The sequence below is a fragment of the Rhinatrema bivittatum genome, chromosome 3 (genome assembly GCF_901001135.1).
Source record: "Rhinatrema bivittatum chromosome 3, aRhiBiv1.1, whole genome shotgun sequence".
Classification (NCBI taxonomy): Eukaryota; Metazoa; Chordata; class Amphibia; order Gymnophiona; family Rhinatrematidae; genus Rhinatrema; species Rhinatrema bivittatum.
Genome location: NC_042617.1, coordinates 315,563,465 through 315,588,154, shown reverse-complemented (window position 1 = coordinate 315,588,154; position 24,690 = coordinate 315,563,465). Strand labels below are relative to the sequence as shown.

Below are 24,690 nucleotides of genomic sequence, written 5' to 3'. Positions count from 1 at the left end.
AGAGCAAGGCCGAAGGTGAAGACTGGAGCGGAGCAAGACTGAAGCTGAAGACTAGAGTGGAGCAAGGCTAAAGCTGAACACTGGAGCAAAGCAAGGCCAAAGCTGAAAACTGGAGTGGAGCAAGATCGAAGCTGAAAACTGGAGTGGAGCAAGGCTGAAGCTGAAGACTGGAGTGGAGCAAGGACGAAGCTGAAGACTGGAGTGGAGCAAGGACGAAGCTGAAGACTGGAGTGGAGCAAGGCTGAAGCTGAAGACTGAAGCTGGATGCGGAACAAGGCAAGGCAGAAGACTTGGAGTAGGACAAGGTAAAGCTGAAGCGTTGGAGCAGGACAAGACTTGACAACTGGACCGGAACAAGGCTGAAGTCAGGACAAGCAACCTTTTGCTGAAGCAAAGCTGAAGCATCTGAAGAGCCCCTTTATAGGTCAAGTGGCTGCGACTTCATCCAAAGGCGCTGTGGCTTTTCCTACCATGGACCCAGGAAACTAGACGGAAGCCGATCCAAAGTGGCAAAGTAGCAACCAAGAAGAAAAGATTGGTAAAACAAGGATTCATTTATTATTATTATGTGGTCTAGTAGAGATGAAAACCCGACTCCGGCCGAGTTTCGTTCATTTGAACAAGCTGCCTCAGGGGCTACAATAATTATAAAACATATATTAACGTACATAAAAAATGACTTACATATAAATACAAAATCTAAAATCATAATGACAGAATTAACTAAAAAACATATACAATGAATGAATACCATATGTATAATATATTAAATACATGTACACATACCAAAACACAGAAACAGAAAATAAATAATTAAAGAGTAAGACAAAAAAAACATCTTTTTAAGAGAAGGCTGTGCAATGAAAGGTTATAAATTACATCTACCTGTAAAGTTCCGACCAGCTCTCTCAATGGTCTTTAAAATACCACATTGAATCCTCCTTTGTTACCAGATACAATGATGTTCTTAGATATCTATAATGTTACAATAAAACAAATAGAAACATGGTATCAAAATGTCTTTTTTATATAACAAAACTATACGGATATTGTCAAAAATGAAAACATAATGGTTTTGAACTTAAAAAAAAACCCCAGTTACTTCAATATTACAGCTAAATCTATGGTGACATATACCATTAAAAAGTGTCAGCTATAGTATACTTCACTGTCCCCTATGTACCAACTAATACTAATGGTTTGTTTTTTTACTGCCTTAGGGAGCACTGTGTATATGTTTACTAAAAGACAATGGCTAGTTATAAGTAAACTTTTAAGGAAAATAAAAATAAGTATACATCTTGGGGTTGCCGCTTCTTCAGCTAGACATATAACTATATTAGTAACAAAATACATAACATCCTGTAAATGTGCTTATTCCGACCATAGTCTAGGTTTAGAAAACGCCCAAAAGCATGTAAATATTATAATGAGATTTATACAGTCTTACGCCGGCTTTGTTTGATGCCGAAGTCAGCGTGTCCAGCGTTTTAGCGCCAGTAAACCAGAAATAGTCACCATAGATTTAGCTATAATGTTGAAGTAACTGTTTTTTTTTTAAAGTTCAAAACCATTATGTTTTTATTTTTGACAATAACAGTATAGTTCTGTAATATAAAAAAGAACATGTTGTGACATCATTCGTTTTATTGTCGCATACTCTCACCGCCTCTCAGAGATTTCCTCTCCCTCCTCACATACTTTCCCTCCCTCTCATAGATTTTCTCTCTCCTCTCATGCCTTCCCTCCTCAGTTTTTCTCTCTCTCCTCTCAAATCCCCTCCCTCTCACAGTTTTTCTCTCTCCTCTCAAATCCCCTCCCTCTCACAAATGTTCTCTCTCCTCTCACTCTGCTCCCTCTCACAGATTTTCTCTCTCTCTCCTTTCACAACCTGCCTCCCCCTCACAGATTTTCTCTCTCTCCTCTCATGCTCTCCCTCCCTCTCAGATTTTCTCTCCCCTCTCACTCTGCCTCCCTCTCACAGATTTTCTCTCTCTCCTTTCACACTCTCCCTCACAGATTTTCTCTCACTCTCCCTCCCTCTCACAGATTTTCTCTCCTTTCACACTCCCTCCCTCTCACAGATTTTCTCTCTCCTTTCACTCTCTCCCTCCCTCTCACAGATTTTCTCTCTCCTCTCACATTCTGCTTCCCTCTCACACAGTTTCTTTGCCCCCTTCCCCTCCTGCTTTCCCGCCTTTTGCTCGCGCTCCTTCAGTTCTCGTTTTTCATCCGTCGGCGGCCCCGCCCTCTGATGACGTCCGTCTCCTACCCTCCCCTCCCCTCCCCTCCCTCTCCCGTAGCGGGACTCGGGCTGGCGGCGGCGGCGGCGGCGCATCTCGACCTCGCGTGCTTGCGTCCGGTCCGGCGGTGCCGTGGGAGCGGCCCTCGCAGCCCCCCTGATCGGAGCATCTTTATGTCCCTCCTGCGGGGCTGAGACCGCCGACAACCGCCAGAGAAAACTTTCCTGGCAGCGAGCGGAGCGACGAGGTGAGGAGGGGGCTGGTGTGCGGAGGGAGAAGGTGAGGAAGGAGGGGGAGAAGATGAGAACGGAGAGAAAGGAGAACATCGGGGAGAGAGAGTGAGAGATAAACCGGACACCCATATAGTGAGGATGGATTGGGAGGGGAGGAAGGAAAATGAGGAAGAGAGGTGAGGAGAGAAGGGAGTGGGGATAGAGAGAGACAAGTTGTCTTTAGTAGGAAGAGACTCACGTAAAAGAGACAGAGAGAAGATGCGACTCATAAAAGTGGGGGCAGAGAGAATAGTTAAGGACCAGACTCACATAAAGATGTAGAGAGAGAAGATAAGAAAGAGACTCACATAAAGATGGAGAATAGATAACGAAGAGACTCACATAAAGATGGAGAGAGAGAAAAGATAAGGAGGAGACACATAAAGATGGAGAGAGAGAATGGATAAGGAAGAAACGTATAAAGATGGAGAGAGAGAATAGATAACGAAGAGACTCACAGAAAGATGGAGAGAGAGAATAGATAAGGACCAGACTCACATAAAGGTGGAGAGAGAGAATAGATAAGGAAGAGACTCACATAAAGATGTAGAGAGAGAAGATAAGAAAGAGACTCACATAAAGGTGAAGAGAGAATAGATAAGGAAGAGACTCACATAAAGATGGAGAGAGAGGCGATAAGAAAGAGAATCACATAAAGATGGAGAGAGAGAAGATCAGAAAGAGACTCACTAAAAGATGGAGAGAGAGAACACAGACTCACATAAAGATGGAGAGAGAAGATAAGGAAGAGACACAAAGATGGAGAGAGAGGAGATAAGAAAGAGGCACATAAAGATGGAGAGAGAGAAGATCAGAAAGACTCACATAAAGATGGAGAGAGAGAAGACAAAAAAGAGACTCACATAAAGATGGAGAGAGATAAGACAAGAAAGAGACTCACATAAATATGGAGAGAGAGAATAGATAAGGAAGAGACCCACATAAAGATGGAAAGAGAGAATAGATAAGGAAGAGACTCACATAAAGATGGAGAGAGATAGATGAGACACAAAGATGGAGAGAGAGAGTGAATATGAGGAGGGGGACTCACATAAAGATGAAGAGAGAGAAAAGATAAGAGATTCATATGAAGGTGGAGAGAGAGAGAAGGAAGAGAGTCACATAAAGGTGGAGAGAGTGAGAGAGAAGATAAGATTCACTTAAAGATGGAGATAGATAGATAAGGATACTCACATAAAGGTGGAGAGAGAGACAAAAGATGAGGAGGGACTCATAAGGATGGAGAGAGAGAAAAGATAAGGAAGAGACTCACAAAAAGGTGAAGAGAGAAAGAGAAGATGAGGAGATTCACATAAAGATGGAGAGAGAGAGAGAACATAAGAACATAAGAAATTGCCATGCTGGGTCAAAGCAAGGGTCCATGAAGCCCAGCATCCTGTTTCCAACAGAAGCCAAACCAGTCCACAAGAACCTGGCAATTACCCAAACACCAAGAAGATCCCATGCTACTGATGCAATTAATAGCAGTGGCTATTCCCTAAGTCAACTTGATAAATAGTAGTTAATGGACTTCTCCAAGAACTTCTCCAAACATTTTTTGAACCCAGCTACACTAAGTGCACTAACCACATCCTCTGGCAACAAATTCCAGAGCTTAATTGTGCGTTGAGTGAAAATAATTTTCTCTGATTAGTTTTAAATGTGCTACTTGCTAACTTCATGGAATGCCCCCTAGTCCTTCTATTATCTGAAAGTGTAAATAACTGATTCACATCTACTCGTTCAAGACCTCTCATGATCTTAAAGACTAGGGATGTGTAAAGCTTGAACCTATTGGTTCGAGCTTCGTTTTTGGCCCGCCGCTGGAAATTTCGTATTTTCCGCGGTTCGGGTCTTTAAAATTCAGGGACACCGAAATTTTGTTTTAGCGTGCACTAACTCCCCGTTAGTGCACGCTAACATTTTTTCGTTAGTGCACACTAAACCGAAAATGAATTTTTCCCAAAAATCGGGAAAAATTCCTTTGGGTTTTGGGCTCCCCGAACGAGGACGAATGCACATCCCTATAAAAGACCTCTATCTTATCCCCCCTCAGCCATCTCTTCATCAAGCTGAACAGCCCTAATCTCTTCAGCCTTTCCTCACAGGGGAGCTGTTCCATCCCCTTTATCATTTTGGTTGCTCTTCTCTGTACCTTCTCCATCGCAACTATAACTTTTGTGAGATGTGGCGACCAGATTTGTACACAGTATTCAAGGTGCGGTCTCACCATGGAGCGATACAGAGGCATTATGACATTTTCCATTTTATTAATCATTCCCTTCCTAATAATTCCTGACATTCTGTTTGCTTTTATGACTGCTGCAGCACACTGAGCTGACGATTTCAAAATATTATCCACCATGATGCCTAAATCTTTTTCCTGGGGAGTAGCTCCTAATATGGAACCTAACATCGTGTAACTACAGCAAGGGTTATTTTTCCCTATATGCAAATCCTTGCGCTTGTCCACATTAAATTTCATTTGTCATTTGGTTGCCCAATCTTTCAGTCTTGCAAGGTCCTCCTGTAATGTGTCACCATCCGTTTGTGATTTAACAACTCTGAATAATTATGTATCATCCACAAATTTGATAACCTCACTCGTATTCCTTTCCAGATCATTTCTAAATATATTGATAAGCACCAGTTCAAGTACAGATGCCTGATGCAGTCCACTGTTTACCCTTTTCCACTGAGAAAAATGACCATTTAATCCTACTCTGTTTCTTGTCTTTTAACCAGTTTGTGATCCATGAAAGGATATCACCTCCTATCCCATGACTTTTTAGCTCTCTTAGAAGCCTCCCATGAGGGACTTTGTCAAACGCCTTCTGAAAATCTAAATATACTACATCTACCGGTTCAACTTTATCCACATGTTTATTAACCCCTTCAAAAAAATGAAGCAGATTTGTGAGGCAAGACTTCCTTGGGTAAATCCATGTTGACTGTGTTCCATTAAACCATGTCTTTCTGTATGCTTTACGATTTTGATCTTTGGAATATTTTCCACTATTTTTCCCGGCACTGAAGTCAGGCTCACTGGTCTATAGTTTCCCAGATCACCCCTGGAGCCCTTTTTAAATATTGGAGTTACATTGGCCACCCTCCAGTTTTCAGGTACAATGGATAATTTTAATGATAGATTAAAAATTTTAACTAATAGATCAGAAATTTCATTGTTGAGTTCCTTCAGTACCCTAGGATGCATACCATCTGGTCCAGGTGATTTGCAACTCTTTAGTTTGTCAATCTGGCCTACTATGTTTTTCAGGTTCACAGTGATTTGGTTCAGTTTGTCTGACTCATCATCCTTGAAAACCATCTCCGGAACTTGTATCTCCCCAACATCCTCTTTAGTAAACACGGAAACAAAGAATTCATTTAGTCTTTCTGCAATGACCTTATCTTCCCTAAGAGCCCGTTTAACCCCTTGGTCATCTAATGGTCCAACCAACTCCCTCACAGGTTTCTTGCTTCGGATATATTTTAAAAAGTTTTTATAAGAACAGAAGAACATAAGAAAATGCCATACTGGGTCAGACCAAGGGTCCATCAAGCTAAGCATCCCGTTTCTAACAGTGGCCAATCCAGGCCACAAGAACCTGGCAAGTACCCAAAAACTAAGTCTATTCCATGTTACCATTGCTAATGGCAGTGGCTATTCTCTAAGTGAACTTAATAGCAGGTAATGGACTTCTCCTCCAAGAATCTATCCAATCCTTTTTTAAACACTGCTATACTAACTGCACTAACCACATCCTCTGGCAACAAATTCCAGAGTTTAATTGTGCGTTGAGTAAAAAAGAACTTTCTCTGATTAGTTTTAAATGTGCCCCATGCTAACTTCATGGAGTGCCCCCTAGTCTTTCTACTATCCGAAAGAGTAAATAACCGATTCACATCTACCCGTTCTAGACCTCTCATAATTTTAAACATCTCTATCATATCCCCCCTCAGTCGTCTCTTCTCCAAGCTGAAAAGTCCTAACCTCTTTAGTCTTTCCTCATAGGGGAGCTGTTCCATTCTCCTTATCATTTTGGTAGCCCTTCTCTGTACCTTCTCCATCGCAATTATATCTTTTTTGAGATGCGGCGACCAGAATTGTACACAGTATTCAAGGTGCGGTCTCACCATGGAGCGATACAGAGGCATTATGACATTTTCCGTTTTATTCATCATTCCTTTTCTAATAATTCCCAACATTCTATTTTCTTTTTTGACTGCCGCAGCACACTGAACTGACGATTTCAATGTGTTATCCACTATGACGCCTAGATCTCTTTCTTGGGTTGTAGCACCTAATATGGAACCCAACATTGTGTAATTATAGCATGGGTTATTTTTCCCTATATGCATCACCTTGCACTTATCCACATTAAATTTCATCTGCCATTTGGATGCCCAGTTTTCCAGTCTCACAAGATCTTCCTGCAATTTATCACAATCTGCTTGTGATTTAACTACTCTGAACAATTTTGTGTCATCTGCAAATTTGATTATCTCACTCGTCGTATTTCTTTCCAGATCATTTATAAATATATTGAAAAGTAAGGGTCCCAATACAGATCCCTGAGGCACTCCACTGTCCACTCCCTTCCACTGAGAAAATTGTCCATTTAATCCTACTCTCTGTTTCCTGTCTTTTAGCCCGTTTGCAGTCCACGAAAGGACATCGCCACCTATCCCATGACTTTTTACTTTTCCTAGAAGCCTCTTCTCATGAGGAACTTTGTCAACTTTATTACGAGTTTTTGCCTGTACGGCCAACTTCATTTCAAATTCCCTCCTCGCCTGCCTTATCAATGTTTTACACTTAACTTGACAATGCTTTATCCTATTTTCTTCAGATGGATCCTTCTTCCAATTTTTAAAGATTTTTTTTTGGCTAAAATATCCTCTTTCACGTCACCTTTTAAACCATGCCAGTAATCATTTTGCCTTCCTTCACCTTTCTTAATGCGTGGAATACATCGGGACTGCACGACTAGGATTGTATTTTTAAACAATGTCCATGCCTGTTGAACACTTTTAACCTTTGCAGCTGCACCTTTCAGTTGGTTTTCTAACTATTTTCCTTATTTTATCAAAGGCTTCCTTTTGAAAATTTAATGTTAGAGCTGTAGTTTTACTTATTGTCCCCCTTACAGTTATTAGTTTAAATTTGATCATGTTATGATCATTATTGCCAAGTGGCCCTACCACCATTTCCTCTCTCACCAAATCCTGCGATCCACTAAGTATTAAATCTAAAATAGCTCCCTCTCTCATTGGTTCCTGAACCAATTGCTCTATGAAGCAGTCGTTTATTACATCCAGGAACTTTATGTCTCTAGCAAGTCCTGATGTTACATTTACCCAGTCAATATTGGGGTAATTGAAATCTCCCATTATTACTTCACTGCCAAATTGGTTAGCTTCCCTGATTTCTCTTAGCATTTCATCATCTGTCTGACCATTTTGTCCAGGTGGACGGTAGTACACTCCTATCACCATATTTTTACCCAATACACATGGGATTTCTACACATATAGATTCTACTGAGCATTTAGTCTCTTATATGATCTTTATCCTGTTAGACTCTATACCCTCCCGGACATAAAGTGCCACACCCACACCAAGTTGATCCTCCCTATCATTGCGATATAATTTGTACCCTGATATAGCACTGTCCCATTGATTATCCTCCTTCCACCAAGTCTCTGTGATGCAATTATGTCAATCTCATCATTTGCTGCTGTACACTCTAACTCTCCCATCTTACTTCTTAGACTTCTGGCATTGGAATACAGACATTTCAAAGTGTGTTTTTGTTTGTATTAACAACTTGCTTTTCAGTTCTTAGGAATAATTTGGAAATCTTTAGCTTAGGTGATTTTTTTACTTATAGGCACATGGACTAATTTGCTTTTATTGGAACTTCTCTGTTGGGATGCCCTAACTCTCCTGGTTCATTAATGTCCTTCAAGGATACATTCATCCGAACCATACACTGCTGAGTGACTGTCAGCTTTCCCCCTTGTTCTAGTTTAAAAGCTGCTCTATCTCCTTTTTAAAAGTTAGAGCCAGCAGCTTGGTTCCACTCTGGTTAAGGTGGAGCCCATCCTTTCATAAAATTCTCCCCCTTCCACAACAGTTTCCCCAGTTCCTTACAAAACTGAATCCCCTGCACCATCATCTCATCCATGCATTGAAACTCTGGAGCTCTGCCTGCGTCTGGGGACCTGCGCGTGGAACAGGAAGCATTTCAGAGAATGCCACCCTGGAGGTTCTGGATTTCAGAACCTCCAGGGTTCTGAAATCCTAAAATCCTACAATCCCTAAAATCCTAAATTTGGCTTCCAGAACCTCTCTCCCACATTTTTCTATGTCGTTGGTGCCCACATGTACCATGTCAGCTGGCTTCTCCCCAGAAGTTGAGGACACTCACTTAAAGATGGAGAGAGAGAGAGAGAGAATATAGGGAACAGACTCACATAAAGATGGAGAGAGAGAGACGATGAGGAGACTCACATAAAGGTGGAGAGAGAGAGAAGATAAGGAAGAGAGTCACATAAAGATGGAGAGAGAAAAGATAAGGAAGAGATTCACATAAAGATGGAGAAAGAAAAGATAAGGAAGAGATTCACATAAAGATGGAGAGAGAGAGAAGATAAGGAAGAGACTCACATAAAGATGGAGAGGAAAGATAAGGAAGAGATTCACATAAAGATGGAGAGAGAGAAGATGAGGAGACACATAAAGGAGGCGAGAGCGAGAAGATATGGAAGAGACTGAAAGATGAGAAATTGAGAAGATAGAGTGCAGGAGAATAAAAGAGAAGGGGGAACATGGTGGAGAGCAGAAGTTATGAGACATGGCGCAGAGGTGGAGCGGAACCCTCTGTAAGGGCTTGCGAGTGTATTATTTATTTATTTGATTTATATTCTGCCTTTGGGCACTGCAGAGCGGATTACTTTCAGGCACTGCAGGCATTTCATAGGGATAGTGCATGCCTATGCCTGTGCCTGTGCTGTGACGTCTGAATGTGCATCCTGCACCCTGCAGGATGCCTTCCTGCATCAGACCATGGAGTAATCCCGGGAGAGGAAAAGCAGAGGCACAGGCAGCTATAGAAAGATAAGTCATGAGTGTATGAAAAGAAGAGGTAGTATCCTGAATTTATTGAGTGTAGTTTATTCCAGGGAGTATTGAAAGATATCTAATAAATACATTTAAAAAATGAAAGAGGCACTGCTTTTTGTCAAGTATACAAAGGGCTTCAGTTAACACAAATCTAAACTTGTGAGCTGCAGCGCCACTCATCAAAGCCTCAACTTAAGCTACTGCTCATTGTCATTCATAAGCATTCACAATTTGAGACCTCTGTGGACAGAGAAATTCCTACAGTACGTGAATGTAATCCATTTTGAAGTGCCTGAAAAAGCAGAAGATAAAATAAATAACTAGAAATTACTATGACTATTTATCGTTTCTATAGCTTAGTTTAGTCATACTAACAATATATCAAAGCACTACTAGATGTATGTGGAGTAGTTGCCTAAAGAAAATATTGTAGTGCTGTGCTCAGTTCTGGAGACCAAGGAAGCAGTTCAGAAACGAGTTATTTTTCTATATTATACATATGAAATTAAATTGTGGGGTCACAACTGGAAAAAAGATTTGCATCCAGTCACCTGCATGCCTAAATCCTGGTGACTACCACTGAGGCTGATCTCAGGCGAAGGAGATGCTGCTGATTTTGGGGGCCCAGCCCGTAATGCTGCTGTCACTGCTCATGTCAGGGCCTGGCTGAGAAGCTGCCAGCAATCCTGGGGGACCGACCTGTCCAAGAAACCGCTGTGTTGTCAGGGCAGTGCCTGGCTTGATAAGTTATTGTTGCTGCTGCTGGCGGGGCTCCCAGTGTTGACCTATGTTGCTAGGCCCTCTGCTAGTGCAACGGGATGGGGAAGGGGACGAGAGGTTCCAGAGGGAAGTTGGAAATTGCAGAGGGAGAGAGTACTTGAAGGGAGGAGTGGAAGAGTGCAACGAAAACTTGAAAGAACCAGGGAGCATAACATGTAGAACATAAGATTGCCAAACTGGGTCAGACCAAGGGTCTATCAAGCCCAGTATCCTGTTTCCAACAGTGACCAATCCAAAAGTACCTGGCAAGTACCCAAACGTTAAATAGATCCCATGCTACTAATGCCTAGAAGAAGCAGTGGCCATTCCCTATTTAATAGCAGTTTATGGACTTCTCTCCAGGAACTTATCCAACCCTTTTTTAAATCCAGCTACACTAGCTACCTTATCCACATCCTCCTGCAACGAATTCCAGAGCTTAATTGTGCACTGAGTGAAAAAGAATTTTCTCCAATTTGTTCTAAGTGAGCTACTTGCTAACTTCATGGAGTGCTCCCTGGTCCTTCTATTTATCTGACAGAGAAAAATAACAGTTTGAAAAAAGGGATAGGTGGGAAGAAAGCAAAAAAAGAGGACAGATAATGAAAAAATAAAACTAAAAAAGACCAAAAAATAGTAAAGAGGAAAATGATAACGATATTTCTAAAATAACGATCCACAAGGCTGAAAAAAAGCCCAGGCCCGACCTGAGAAGCTGCTGCTGCCACTGATGTCAGGAGCAGGATCCAGGCCGAGATGCTGGGAATAAGCTCTGGGCCAAAAAATCACTGATGTTGGGAACTGCTGTCACTACTTAAATGCTCTAGTTGGACCCTGGCTAAGATGCAGCAGTCTGTGGGTGCCCCATGACATTAGGGTCTATAGTAAGTGGGGAAGGGAGTGCCAGGAGTGACGGAGGGAGTTGGCGAGCCCCACATATGAGAACATCTTTAATTCTGTAGCTTCCAACAGGGCAGACCTGGTCCGGAGGGGTACTGCACCTACCATGGATGTAATTATACCCCGAGGTGCCCTTATCCAAGGGCCTATCAAATGCATCCCCGATGAGGAGCTGCTGTGTCGGTCTGAGAAGGCTCTCGTCCTCCTGCTCAGTTGCCATTCCAGGCTCGTGAAGCAGAAATTCAAGTACATTCCCAGCCCAGATAATCGCTGCAGCAAGCCAGCCAAAATAGGCCCTGAATTTTCAGGATCAGCAGCCAATATTGTCATTTAACTGTCTGAGGTCTCTGGGTGGTTTCATTTTTAATCAGAATTTCCCCTTTTCCTGGGGCCTCAGAACTGCATCCGTCTGCCGTTCTGTCCTTAGATTGGGGAACTGGGCCCTGTGATTTAAGTCCAAGTTCTAGAACAACCACAGTGTGTTTGCTTCATAGTCTGTTGTGACCAATTGCACTTCTTTTGGATTCTGGAGAAAAGGACGTAAATGATTTTGGAAGTCGTATGATGAGTAATTGTAATTGCAGTAAACCTTTTTACATAGCTGGAATTTATGGACGTATTGCTTAAAACTGTGCTCCTTCCTCACTGTACATTTGCTACTGTCTGATCTAAATAAGTGACTAATGGGGAAGTATAGCAGGAGTGTAATCAGGGTAAGGAGAGTTGAAGCACTAAAGAGCATTGCTTCCTCCTGCAGATTTTATTTGCAATTGGATGTCAGTAAACACAGTTTTGTAGCAGTGGAACTTTTCCAGTCAAATAAAAAGATTTGTAGCTCTGCTTCTTTACTTTTGTGATACATTCTCTGTTTTTAAGTGATAGAAAGTGCAGTATATGACTTTTTACATTTATTTTGTTATACATAGCATGCTGTCTCTAAAGTCTGCATTCTCTAACCTTTCCCCTCAATAATTTCAGGAATTCCCTGTCTTTCCTCAGGGGAACTGAGGCCTGTCTTAGCCCAGTTAAGGACTGAATGGTAAGTTACTGCTTTAAGTAAGAGCTTGCAGCTTTTTTACTCTTGGCATATTATTACAGTTTACAGCCAAATGTTACTGAAGAAGCTCTCTCTGCATGGCATTCAGCATTTTTCCTGATTGCTGCTAACTTTCTGTATTCGAAATGAGGCTAATTAGAATAATGCATACAGAAATTATTAAAAACCACACCCTCAGGGCAAGTTATTTCAACTGCTTTTCCAGAAATCAGCTCAGATTTTCTTGTGGCGACGTGTCAGTACAAGAGGCATCCTACACGTTGTTAGAGACTCCAGGAAATCTGCAGCATTCTTAACCCTGGCCTCTGCAGCCCTTAACATCAGCCAATTGCTCTTCCAGCTGCAGCTAACCCACCTCCCACGCCCCCTTCCCCCATCTGCCCGTTCCTTTTTGCTTATTTGCGAAGGCCGTCTGGAAGGATTTACTAGCACAGTACTCATAACTGCTCCGATCCTTATGGGTTCATCAGTTCAAAGGCTATATTTAGACGGGAGGTGGAAAATTCTTCTATAGGAAATTTCAGCCTTTTCCAGTTTTAAAGCTAAGGTAGTTAGCATAGGGTTTTACTTATTTGTTTGGAGAAATACATTGTCTGAAAGACACTCAAAATATTGTCTAGAAAGACAATAATGGTGGTTAATATTAGAAATAAAGAACTTGCTAATTTATTTTATGTTAAATGAATTTAAATCTATTACTTAAATCAGAAAGTTTCATTGGAAAATGTAGGCTTCTTTCTCTTCTGCAGTAACTCTGTCTTAAACCTTCTAATTTTCCTTTTCTGTCTCTCTTCCCTCTCCCAGGATATCCGAAAGATGATTTGGTTGCTCCTAGGATTTGGAGATCCGATGCCACAATGAGGACTCACACCCGGGGGGCTCCCACTGTGTTTTTCATACATGTGGTCTGCTGCGTCTTGTCCTGTAGTGCAGATGAAAATCCAAGTAATATAATTCCTTTCCTTAATGCCAACTATGACAGCCACCCCATGTTGTACTTTTCTAATGATGACATGGAGGAGCTACGACTCAGGGCTCAGAGCACTCATCAGCACATTGCGGCTCGGATAACTCAGGCCGCTCACACTATGCTGGCAAATCCTGGTGAATATCTTCCGCCCTGGGATCCCAAGGATTTTAGTGCCCGTTGGAATGAAATTTATGGCAACAACCTGGGTGCTCTGGCGATGTTCTGCGTCCTGTATCCTGAGAACACCAAAGCTCTCGACTTGGCCAAGGAGTATATGGAAAGGATGGCGGCTCAGCCTAGTTGGTAGATTTTTATCTTTTTTTTTTAATGCATGCCTTTTTGATGCAGAGGAATGAATGTAGTTGTGCATGAAAGAGTGTTTGCGTTGTCTTCTTAAAGTATGCTTAAGCAGTAAGACATGATGTAGGGGATATCAGGACAATTTAGTTGGATGGAGAAACAACATAAAAGATTGAGTGCTTTGAACCATTTGAGAAGTGCCGATATTCCACTCATTGTGGACTCTCCGGAGTGCCTTGTGTCCATTTACAGTATTTGAATTTAATCCCTATCAGGTCAGAATACTATTACGGGATTTAATCTTCAGCATTCAATCGTATGCCATGGATTTGTCACACTTTTTTCATAATACAAGAAAACTATGCAGCATATTGAAGGACTGGCTGAGTTTCTAGCTGTATTATAGGGTAATTTCCAAAGGGATTTCTGTGGATAACGGCTCCACAGAAAAACAACCTTTGAAAATTGCTGCCACTCCCTCTCCTTTGCACACAAAATGATGGCACTGTTAGTGGGATCAGGGAGGGCTGCTGAAAGTACGTGTAGGGAAGTCCCCCATGACAGACTCCATTGAAATTACAAAGTCATGGGAGAGGAGGCAGGTTCCTGTTGTGGACTGGTAATTGGTTAAAAGGCTGGAATCAGAGGGTCAGACTAAATGGTCAGTTTTCTAAATGGTGAAAGGTAATTAATGCAGTACGACAGGGGTTGGATCTGGCACCTGTGCTGCCTAACATTCGTGAATGATCTGGTAAAGGGAACAGCGAGCGAGGTGATCAGATTTGCAGGTGACACAAAATTCTTAAAGGTTGTTAAAATAGCAGCGGATTGTGAGGTGCTGCGGAGGAACATTGTGAGACTAGGAGATTGGGCAACTGAATGGACGATGAAATTTAATTTTGAAAAGTATAAAAAGTGTTACACATAGGGAGAAATAATTCCAAGTACAGGTACACAATGCTGCATTCTGTATTGGGAGTCAGCACTCAGGGAAAGGACCTTGCCTATAGTAAAATCTTCAGCTCAGTGCACGACAGCAGTCAAGAAAGCAAATAGAATGTTAGGAATGAAGAATAGAGCAAAATATTGTATTGATTGACTCTGTATTGAGGTGCCACCTCACCTTGAATATCGTGTGCATTTCTGGTTGCTCAGTCTTAAAAAAGACAGAACAGAACTAGAAAAGGTGCAGCGGAGGTGACAAAAATGATAAAGAGAAAAGAATGGCTTTCCTATGATGAGAGGCCATGCAGGCTAGGGCTCTTCAGCTTGGAAAAGAGACGGCTGAGGGGACATGATAGAAGTTTATAAAATCATGAGTGGAGTGGATCAGGTAAATAAAGGAGGGTTATTTACCCTTTCATATAATACAACACAAGAGGACACTCCATGAAACTAACAACCAGCAGATTTTTTTAAAATTGCAGAAACTATTTTCACTGGCTGCACAATTAAACCTTACAGTTTGTTGCCAGAAGATGAGATCAAGGCAATTAGCACAGCAAGATTTAAAAGAGGCTTGGACAAGTTCCTGGAGGACAAGCCCATAACATTTTATTAGCCAGGGAGACTAAGGAAAGCTCTTGCTATCCCTGACATGACCCCTAATTTAAATATTGAATGGCACCCCCAGGAGAGGCGCCTGGGGGCGCGTTAAGAAAGCAGGCGCTGACTGTGCATAATTATTGCATCGACCCCCCCCCCCCCCCCCCGGGAGTGAGGAACAGTAATTAGATCTGCTTTTCGGGATCTGCCAGGTACCTGTGACCTGGACTGGCCACTGTCAGAGAGAGGATATTGTGCTCAAGGACTTTGATCTCATCCAGCATGGCAATTCTTATGTTCTTATGATTTCATTTTAAAATCCCTTGCATACATTGTACCTGCAGAATTCATAGGATAAAGATTGCCTGCCAGAGCAGCTGCAGTGGAATTTTAAAATCCCTTTCAATATCAACTTGCTGGCCTATGGATACTTTGAACATTGGCCTCTTTCTGTTTCTTTTAGTCACTACAGTTTTTGTCTTGCATCAAGTTTATATTTTGCAAATATAATATCCAGAATATCCAGCCAGACATACCCACGCTTCACCCATAAGACAATGTGATTTTGGAAGATCAAAAAAATGGACTTTTGAATATTTTTAAATGCATAACAAAAATGATAAAAACAAGAGACCCTTGATGACTTTGTTTCCCTGCAGCATGTATACTGTTGAGGTGTTAGAGTTTGCTGAGTAACTTATAATATACCTATGCTTGCAGTGCTGATCCCTGTAATCTGTAATCACTATTCCATAGTAACATAAGAAATGCCAGCAGAAAATGAACATCTTATCCCATTCAGTATAGTCATTTGCTCAGTGTTCCCTGGACGATTCTCAGAGTGGGTGCCCTACTATGGGGGCACACAAATCTGGCAAGTGAGTGATGGGGTGCAAAGGGATCTTCCTCTCTCCCCTACCCTGTTCTTGCAGTAAAACAAACTTTTCACAAATATCCATACATGAGAGATGGAATGGTTTGTAATTATTTAAGGAGCTGTGGGATACTAATGCCAGATCAACAAAAATGAAAATTTAAATATATACAGTTTCATGCATCCCAGAATCCATTTTCTGAAAAGAAATTAGATATAAGAAAATCCTTCATTGATTTAAGGAAATCTTTCAGGTTGTGATACCTTTCAAAGGGCCCACAAAAAATAGGTATTATTTCTTTATTTCCTTTCTGTTCCACGTTTCTGTTATCACAGCCAGGACCAGTACAGCTACCATTAACATAATAAAGACATCATGTTGGTATAGTGCAATAAAAATAGAAAATCAGAATTAAACACAAGCTAGAGAGGAAGAAGTAAGCAAAGCTCTTTTCATGCTATTCTGTACTTATTAACCAAGGGGCCGATGGGGCACTGTGTGTTCAGGGCCCGCTTTCAATACGCGACCCCAGGCATCTCTCTTGGGGGTGCGATGCAATATATAAATTAGAGCTCACGCTGTCGAGGAGGTGCTTGGCGCGATAGGGATCCAGCTGTCAGTGGCTGTCCGCTGGTTAAGAAAACGAATGCTGAATTTATCAGCGTCCATTCTCTGAACCTGACTGTGGGCACCAGAAGGAGTTAATAAATCAATATTAAAGTGTCAGGCACTTAATTCAGAAGGCTGTCCTGAAAGGGGATTGGTCCTTTCACTGACAAATGTCAGTGAAAAGGACCAATGGGCAATAAGTGAAGGAGTGAATAAATTAATATTAAGTGCCCGACACTTTAATATTGATTTATTAACTCCTTCTGGTGCCAGTAGTCAGGTTCAGAGAATGGACACTAAATTTATCAGCGTCCATTTTCCTATCCCCTGCCAGCGCTTTTTTTAAAACTTTTTTTTATTATTTTTTTAAAGAGTTGTTCCTCCTACTTAATATACCAACAATATTAAGTAGGAGGCAGTACAGAAAAGCAGTTTTTTCTGCTTTTCTGTACTAGTTTTAGTAGCGCTCAGCAATTAACGCCTGCTCTGGACAATTTTTTCTGCTTTTCTGTACACTTTCCCCGTGCCGGCAGAAATTAACGGAACCCTGGATGAATACTAAGTGGGACAGAGCTGACAACTGTCAGTGCACATTCTATTCATTTATCTCCAGGTGAAAAGACCAATCCTTGTTCAGAACTGAGTATTTGCCTAAAGTTAGCCAGATAAAGGTACTCGGTTTATTTATCTCAGACCTTTTCAGGCAAGTTATATTCAGGTACTGGAGGTGTTTTCCTGTCCTAGAAGGTCTCACAATCACAGTATGAACCAGAGACAATGGAGGGAGAAGTGACTTGCCCAAGATCACATGGAGTGGCAGTGGGATTTGAACCCTGGCTTCGAGCCCCCAGCTCTAAGCACTACGCTGCACCTTCACTCCAGTTCAGAATAAAGATTGGTCAGTGATCTTTTCAGCTGGAGTGAAATGAATAAATTAATGCTATTCTGCCGGGAGCTATCAGCTCTCCTGCACGTAGTATTTAGTCTTGGGGCCTACGTCTGGGAATTTGGCCAACATTTTTAGAGTAGGAGATCAGCAGGTGATCAGCACCCACTTGGCATGCTAGGTTTTTTAAAAAATATTTAAAAGTCCGGTTAGCGGTAGAATTATCTGGATAACTTCACCTGAGTATATACAGTAGGAGACTTACCTACATAGTAAGATAAGAGATCCATTTTCAGCTACTGTGCAGCTCAGCTAGATAAAGTATCTGGCTAACTTTGACTTATCCAGCTAATACATATTAACATAGAAATGACGGCAGAAAAGGACCAAAGTGTCCCATCCAGTCTGCCCAGCAAACTTCTTATGGTAGTATGTGCAGTTCCGTGCAGTTATCCTCAAGCCTTATGATAACCCATAAAAATGTACTGCTAGCAACATCTTCTTTACTGGGAGATGAGTTTTTTTGAAAATTCAGACAGTGCTGCTTGATGTGTTTAGCTTATAGACTTGGCCCTAGAAGCAGTCCTGTGCTTTTTCCTTTATATCTATGAATCAGTTCCCTAGACTATAAAAGTTGAGGCCCTTGTTGGTTGTTGTCTGAATCCAAATTCCCTTTTTCCCCTTGCTGTTGAAGCAGAGAGCAATGATGGAGTTGCATCAGCAGTATCAACACTTATTGGTTAAGAGTAGTAACCGCTGCACCAGCAAGTTATCCCCTGCACCTTTTCTTCATTTCCATCCTCTAGCCTTTAGGGATCCACAGTATTTATCCCATGCCCCTTTGAATTCTTTGACTGTTTCCGTCTTCACCACCTCCTCCAGAAGGACATTCCAGGCATCCACCACCCTCTCCATGAAGAAATATTTTCTGATATGGGTTCTGAGATGTCCTCCCTGGATTTTCATTTCGTGACCCCAAGTTCTATTGATTTCTTTCCAACAGAAAAGGTTTGACAATTGTGCATCATTAAAACATTTCAGGCATCTGAAGGTCTGTATCATATCTCCCCTGTATCTGCTCTCTTCCAGGGTATATATATTTAGGTCCTTCAACCTCTCCTCATAGGTCTTCTGATACTGACCCCACACCATTTTGGTTGCCCTTCACTGGACCGCCTCCATCCTGTCTCTTTCCCTTTTGAGATACAGCCACCAGTGCTGATCAAGGTACTCCAGGTGAAGCCTTATCAAGGACCTGTACAAGGGGATTATCACCTCCTTTTTCTTACTGGTTATTCCTCTCTCTCTGCAGCCCAGCATTCTTCTGGCTTTAGTTATTGCCTTGTCACATTGCTTCACCATCTTCAGATCGCCAAACACTATCACCCCAAGGTCCCTCTCTTCCTCTGTGCACAGCAGCCCTTCACCCCCCATCACACAGCTCTTTTGGATTACTGCACCCCAGCTGCATGACTCTGCACTTCTCGGCATTGAATCCCAGCTGCCAAACCTTCGACCACTCTTCAAATTTTCGTAAATCACTTTTCATTCTCTCTACTCCTTCAAGCATATCCACTCTGTTGCAGATCTTAGTATCATCTGCAAATAGACAAACTTTACCTTCTGTCCTTTCTGCAATGTCTCTCACAAAGATAATGAACAGAACTGGTCCCAACACCGATCCCTGTGGCACTCTACTTAACACAGCTCTCTCTTCAGAATAGGTTCCATTTACCATCACATGCTGTCTTCTCTCTGTCAACCAGTTTGTAATCCATGCCACCACCTTGGCACTCACTCCCAAGCTTCTCATTTTATTCACAAGCCTCCTATGTGGGATTGTACCAAAAGCTTTGCTAAGATCCGAGTAGATCACATTGAGCGCTCTTCCTCGATCCAATTCTCTGGCCACCCAATCAAAAAAATCAATCAGATTTGTCAGACAGGACATTTCCCTGGTTCATTCATACTGCCTTGGGTCCAGCAACTTACCGGATTGTAGATAGTTCACTATCCTTTCCTTCAGTAGCATCTCCATTAATATTCCCACTACCAAGGTGAGGCTAACTGGCCTGTAGTTTCCAGCCGCCTGTCTGCTCCCACTCTTGTGAAGTGGGACCACCACTGTTCTTCTCCAATCCCGTAGCACCAATCCCGTTTACAGCAATCTACTGAACTTGGCCTTCAGCAGACCCACCAGCACATCTCTAAGTTCCCTCAATATCCTGGGATGAACCTCATATGGCCCCATGGCCTTGTCCACTTTCAGTTTTCCTAGCTTTTCCCTTACGTTCTCTTCTGTAAATGCAGTTTGATCTACCCCATTACCATCTACAGTCTTGTCAACTAGCAATGGTTCTTCTTCAGGGTCTTCTTTAGTGAACACCGAATTGAAGTATTTGTTTAATATTTCTGCCATTTCTTCTTCTGTCTCTGTCTCCTCCCATTTACACCTCCAGAATGCTCCTAACTTAACCGGCTAACTTATTATGCAGCTAGAATTTAGCTAGATAAGTATCCAGGTCTTCATTTAGTTAGAATATATGAACATAAGATATGCCATACTGGGTCAGACCAAGGGTCCATCAGGCCCAATATCCTGTTTCCAACAGTGGCCAATCCAAGTCACAAGTACCAGGTAAGTACCCAAACATTAGATAGATCACAAGCTACTACTGCTTATTAATTACCACAATAGCAGTTTATGGATTTTTCCTCTAGGAACTTATTTCAAACCTTTTTTAAATCCAGATACACTAACTGCTGTAACCACAACCTCTGGCAATGAATTCCAGAGGTTAACTGTGTGCTGACTGAAAAAGAATCTTCTACGATTTGTTTTAAATGAGCTACTTGCTAACTTCATGGAGTTCCTCTAGTCCTTCTATTAGCTGAGAGAGTAAATAACCGATTTACATTAACGTGTTCAAGTCCTTTCATGATTTTGTAGACTTATCCAATTTCATTGTAAATATTGGCAGAAAAATACCCAAGCAGTCCATCCAGTCTGCCCAGTAATTTTTTTAATTATTTTTTATTTTATTCTTAGGGTAATTGTTGCCCTGTGCAGGTTATCCCAGTCAACACAGATTTTCTTCGTCTCCATCGTTTAGCCACCAGGAATCCTCTGTGTCCATTCCATGTGCCTATCTGTCCTTTCTGTCTCCCAGTATGGCTGTATCCCCTTCATGAGATTCACTGAATCACATTTCTATAACAGGAACAATACCCAAGTCTGTCTCCACAATTATTGTTGCGCTGGAGGTGGACCCTTGGCCTGCTGCAGGATTGGTATGGCCCTCTGGTCGGACCCAGAGAGCGCCTGCCTCCAGGATGTGGAGCATACGAGGAGACAGAGGCTAGCTGGAGCTTCGCCAATAACAGTCCGGGGTTTCCGCAGGTTGAGCCCTTGGATACCCGGACTGCCTGGACTTAAGTGGCCCTCGGATGGTCTCCCAGAGAGGTAGCAGAGGGGTGTGTCCACCATGAGCAAGGGTGCACGGCTGATGCAGAGAGGATGGACCAGACTCGAAGTGGAAGCTCCGGAGACCTCAGGGAGGTAACAGTTCAGGAAGGTTCTCTGGGCAAGGCAGGCAGCCACCTGCGGGTCTAGTCGGGTGAAGGCCGCAGTTGGAATCCAGGCAAGTTGGTCTGGTAGTCACGGAAGGCCAGAAGAGAGTGTCCGAGTGAAGCACAAGGGTCAGAGCCAGAGTATCAGTCCAGAAGTGGTCAGCCAAAGCAGGGGTCAATACCAAGGTAAGTCCAAACATAGTCAAGGCAAGTGAGGGTCAGTTCCAGGCGGCAGAAGAAGAGAATAGTCAGGCAGGCCGAGGTCAGTACCAGAGATCAATCTGAGAAGGTACTACCTGAATAAAGACACAGGAACAAGGAGACGCTGGAACAAGGAGATGCTGGAACAAGGAGATACTGGAACAAGGAGACACTAGAACAAGGAAACGCTGGAACACAGGATTAGGCAAACTAGTACACCACGGTGTCGACCCGATTGCCAAGGCGAGGTCCTGGGGACAGGGCCTCGCTATTTATGCTAGGGCTACATGATGTCATCGGTGTGCGTCTGAGTCAGGTTTCCCACGCTTGGCCCTTTAAAACTGAGGACGTCGGCCGCGTGCACGCCTTGGGGTGGGGCAGAGGTGGCCGAAGATGCGGAGCCCCGACAGGAGCTCTGCTGTGAGGTCTGCGGCCTGGAGGAAGCCGGAGAGGGCCGTGGTGAACGTCGGGGACACCGGGAACTGGCAGCAGCGGCAAGACCGGAGCTAGTGGAGGGCAGCGCAAGGTGAGCAGGCCTGGTCACGGCACCCACGCAGCCGGGACGCGTAACAATTATGGCTTATAGATCTGGGATTTTGTTGCCCAGTTTGCGAGCGGTTGTGCTCAGCACTTTCCAGATTTTGTCACTCAGCTTCCTGCTCTTTCTGGACACTTTTTCTGCCCTTTTGTTTAAAAGTGGACTATTAAGCAGATATTATTTAATTTCTCCATCCACTTCCTGTATCCATTATGGTGACATTCAACTTCCTTCTCCCACTCCTGTCCTCTGGTTGAAATGCCTTATGACTTATGATTTGAATTTCTCTCTTAGAGTCCTTTTTCCTGTCATGGACAGAAGTCGGTCGTCCTTACCTTTTACTGTTGCATACACAACCTCATCCCCCATTATTTCCAAATCTTTCTTCCCATTAACAGATCTCTTGCTACGAATGCCGTTACTTAGCAGTGGCTAAATGTTTGGGTACCTGCCAGGTACTTGTGACTTGGATTGGAAACAGGATGCTGGGCTTGATGGACCCTTGGTCTGACCCAGTATGGCAACTTCTTATGCTCCTATGTCCTTCCTTACACCAGGCTTTGAGCCATAGATTAAAACTGTCCATATGGCTTAGCCTTTCCTTCCCCTTTGTGTGAACAGCTAACACTTCTGAAAAGGCAATAGTCTTCACCATATGCTAATCTGCTTTCCCAGCCTCTGGAAATCTCTCTGTACAATTTGGATGCTGTTTCTGGCAAGATCGTTGATCCCCAAATGGGTGATAACATTGATTTTAGAGTCCTTACTGTCCATGCACTATCAGGTTTGAGAATCCTAGAGGGCAATTAACTATTGTGTTCCCCTCAAAATGAATTCTTAAGTTAGTGCCCAACAGAAGGAACTTTCCTTCGACTTTGGCATGTGTTATGGTATTTCTGTATGCTTAGGCTATCTTCTTTCCTTTCAGAGCTGCAAACCAATGGACAAGCTCTAAGCCTCCAGATGGTTTGCTTTAAGACAAAGACACGGTAGATATTACATTGAGTAATAATCATTTGGTTAATTTGTTTTGATGTGGAACACCTATAGTATAACAAAGATTTGCAAAATAGCTTGTTACCAATTAATGTAATTATGTATCCTAGCAAGACTGTGAGAAGAGCAAACTCTGGGTGGGTGGGTAGAAGTGCAGTCAGGGTGGGCTTTTAACAATTGAGATTATCAGGAAATACTAAGGGGGCCGATGCAATAAATATGCGCAGAAAGCGGGCGTCATGCAATCGCTCACCCCTAGCGCCTCCTTGCTAACGAGAACCCGATTGGCGTCGGCCGTCCGCTGGTTAGGAAAGCCGATGCCAAGTTTATCGGCGTTGGTTTTCCTAAATGCCGCACAGCCAGGGGGTTCAGGAAACGGATGCTTGTCATTCAAGTGTCTGTTTCCTGAACCCGACTACCAGTGTTTTTTTTTTAACTTTTTTTTAACTTTATTTAGTTTTGTTTTTCCTCCTACTTAATATCGCAACAATATTAAGTAGGAGGCAGTACAGAAAAGCTGTTTTTTTCTGCTTTTCTGTACTGGTTTAAGGAGTGCTCAGCTATTAACGCCTGCTCCAGGCAGGCATTAATTTCTGATCATTAAATGTGCATCAGGAGTGAATGCCTAATAGCCTCATTCACATGCATAAAGGGATTAATTAATGCCTATACAACCCGTGGGCCAACTGTGGGTTATACAGTACACTTGGCATTGGCCCCCAAGAGGCACAAGCCTAATAATAGTTTATTTTCTCCCCCTTACTTTTTCTAAAGCTACAGAAACAGTTTGGAACCCAAACTTTTTTCTTAATTAAAGCAGCCCCCTTACAAATATGCACAACCTTTATACTTGCCCCCTCAGCTAATTTAAAAAGCAAAAATATTTGCACTTCACTTTTAGAAGCCTCTATTCATGGGGAAAACTGCAGAGAAAATGTCCCTGATCTGCTATAAAGCATTGGTCTTTACGGAATCAGCCCCCTTCTCACACAAGGCTAGTGTCAGAATTTATTTTCTCCCTCTTACTTTTTCTAAAGCTGCGGCAGCAAAGGTCCTGGACTCCACACTTTCCGTAATTACATCAGGACTTACTCAAAAAAGGCCCATAAACCAATATTTAGTGGCCCTTAATCCAGCTCTGCACTCCCACTTCTGATAGCCTAAACACTGCAGCACCCACTCTCTGTTGGAGGCCACGCACCACACACCCCCTCTGCAGCTCTGCAGTCAAGGGCCTTAGGCTTGGCCATTAGACGTCACCTTTGGGTAAGGACTGGACTGCCAGGCACTAACCCAGGTCCTCAGCATGGTAGGGGACAGTTCCTTACACATCTGCTGCATGGGCCTGGGGCTACACTTTTAAAATTATTTTCAAATTTCATTTCCTAGCAGCATTTTGCTCCCTTGAGTAAACTTTCAAAGGTATTTGAGTGTAAAAATGCATTGTATGCATGTACGTTGCACGTAAGCACAAACAAGCAATTTTCACAACATGCCAAATAATATATGTGTGTTCGTGTGGGAAAACATATGTGAACAAAGCGGGCATGGAAGGGGCATGTCGAGGCACAGTTTAGATGTTTGTGCCTACTTCATCTTAAAAAGGCATGAACACTCTCAACACCTGCTATTTAATGTGCCAAATTCAAACTTGCATTGACTTTTGGGTTTGCTGGCTTTTCCCAGTGAAAGGACAGGGCTGCTTGCTAGGAGCAGAGGGAGAGAGGGAGGGGCGGGAGGCTAACTGGGAAATTGTTGTGGTTGCCCAGAAGTGTGTTTGGCTGTGATAGCCATGTCACATATGCAAATATGTTCCCCGTCGGTCAACACCCTCGCCAACA

The 24,690-nt window shown here is 42.7% G+C and overlaps 1 protein-coding gene across 4 annotated transcripts in view; it reads left to right on the top strand.

Annotated features, from left to right (window-relative positions):
• Positions 1-2,308: 2,308 nt before the first annotated feature.
• LOC115087720 (dermatan-sulfate epimerase-like) overlaps positions 2,309-24,690 on the top strand; it is a 113,621-nt gene continuing 91,239 nt past the window's right edge. For 2 of the 4 annotated variants that reach the window (XM_029595232.1, XM_029595230.1), the window contains exons 1-3: positions 2,309-2,490; positions 12,281-12,341; positions 13,164-13,632. In XM_029595232.1, the coding sequence (XP_029451092.1) occupies positions 13,217-13,632 (416 nt within the window). In that variant the 5' untranslated portion in view covers positions 2,309-2,490; positions 12,281-12,341; positions 13,164-13,216. Of the gene's footprint in view, positions 2,491-12,280; positions 12,342-12,803; positions 12,907-13,163; positions 13,633-24,690 lie in introns of those variants that run through there. The other 2 variants (XM_029595231.1, XM_029595233.1) reach the window with 2 other exon arrangements.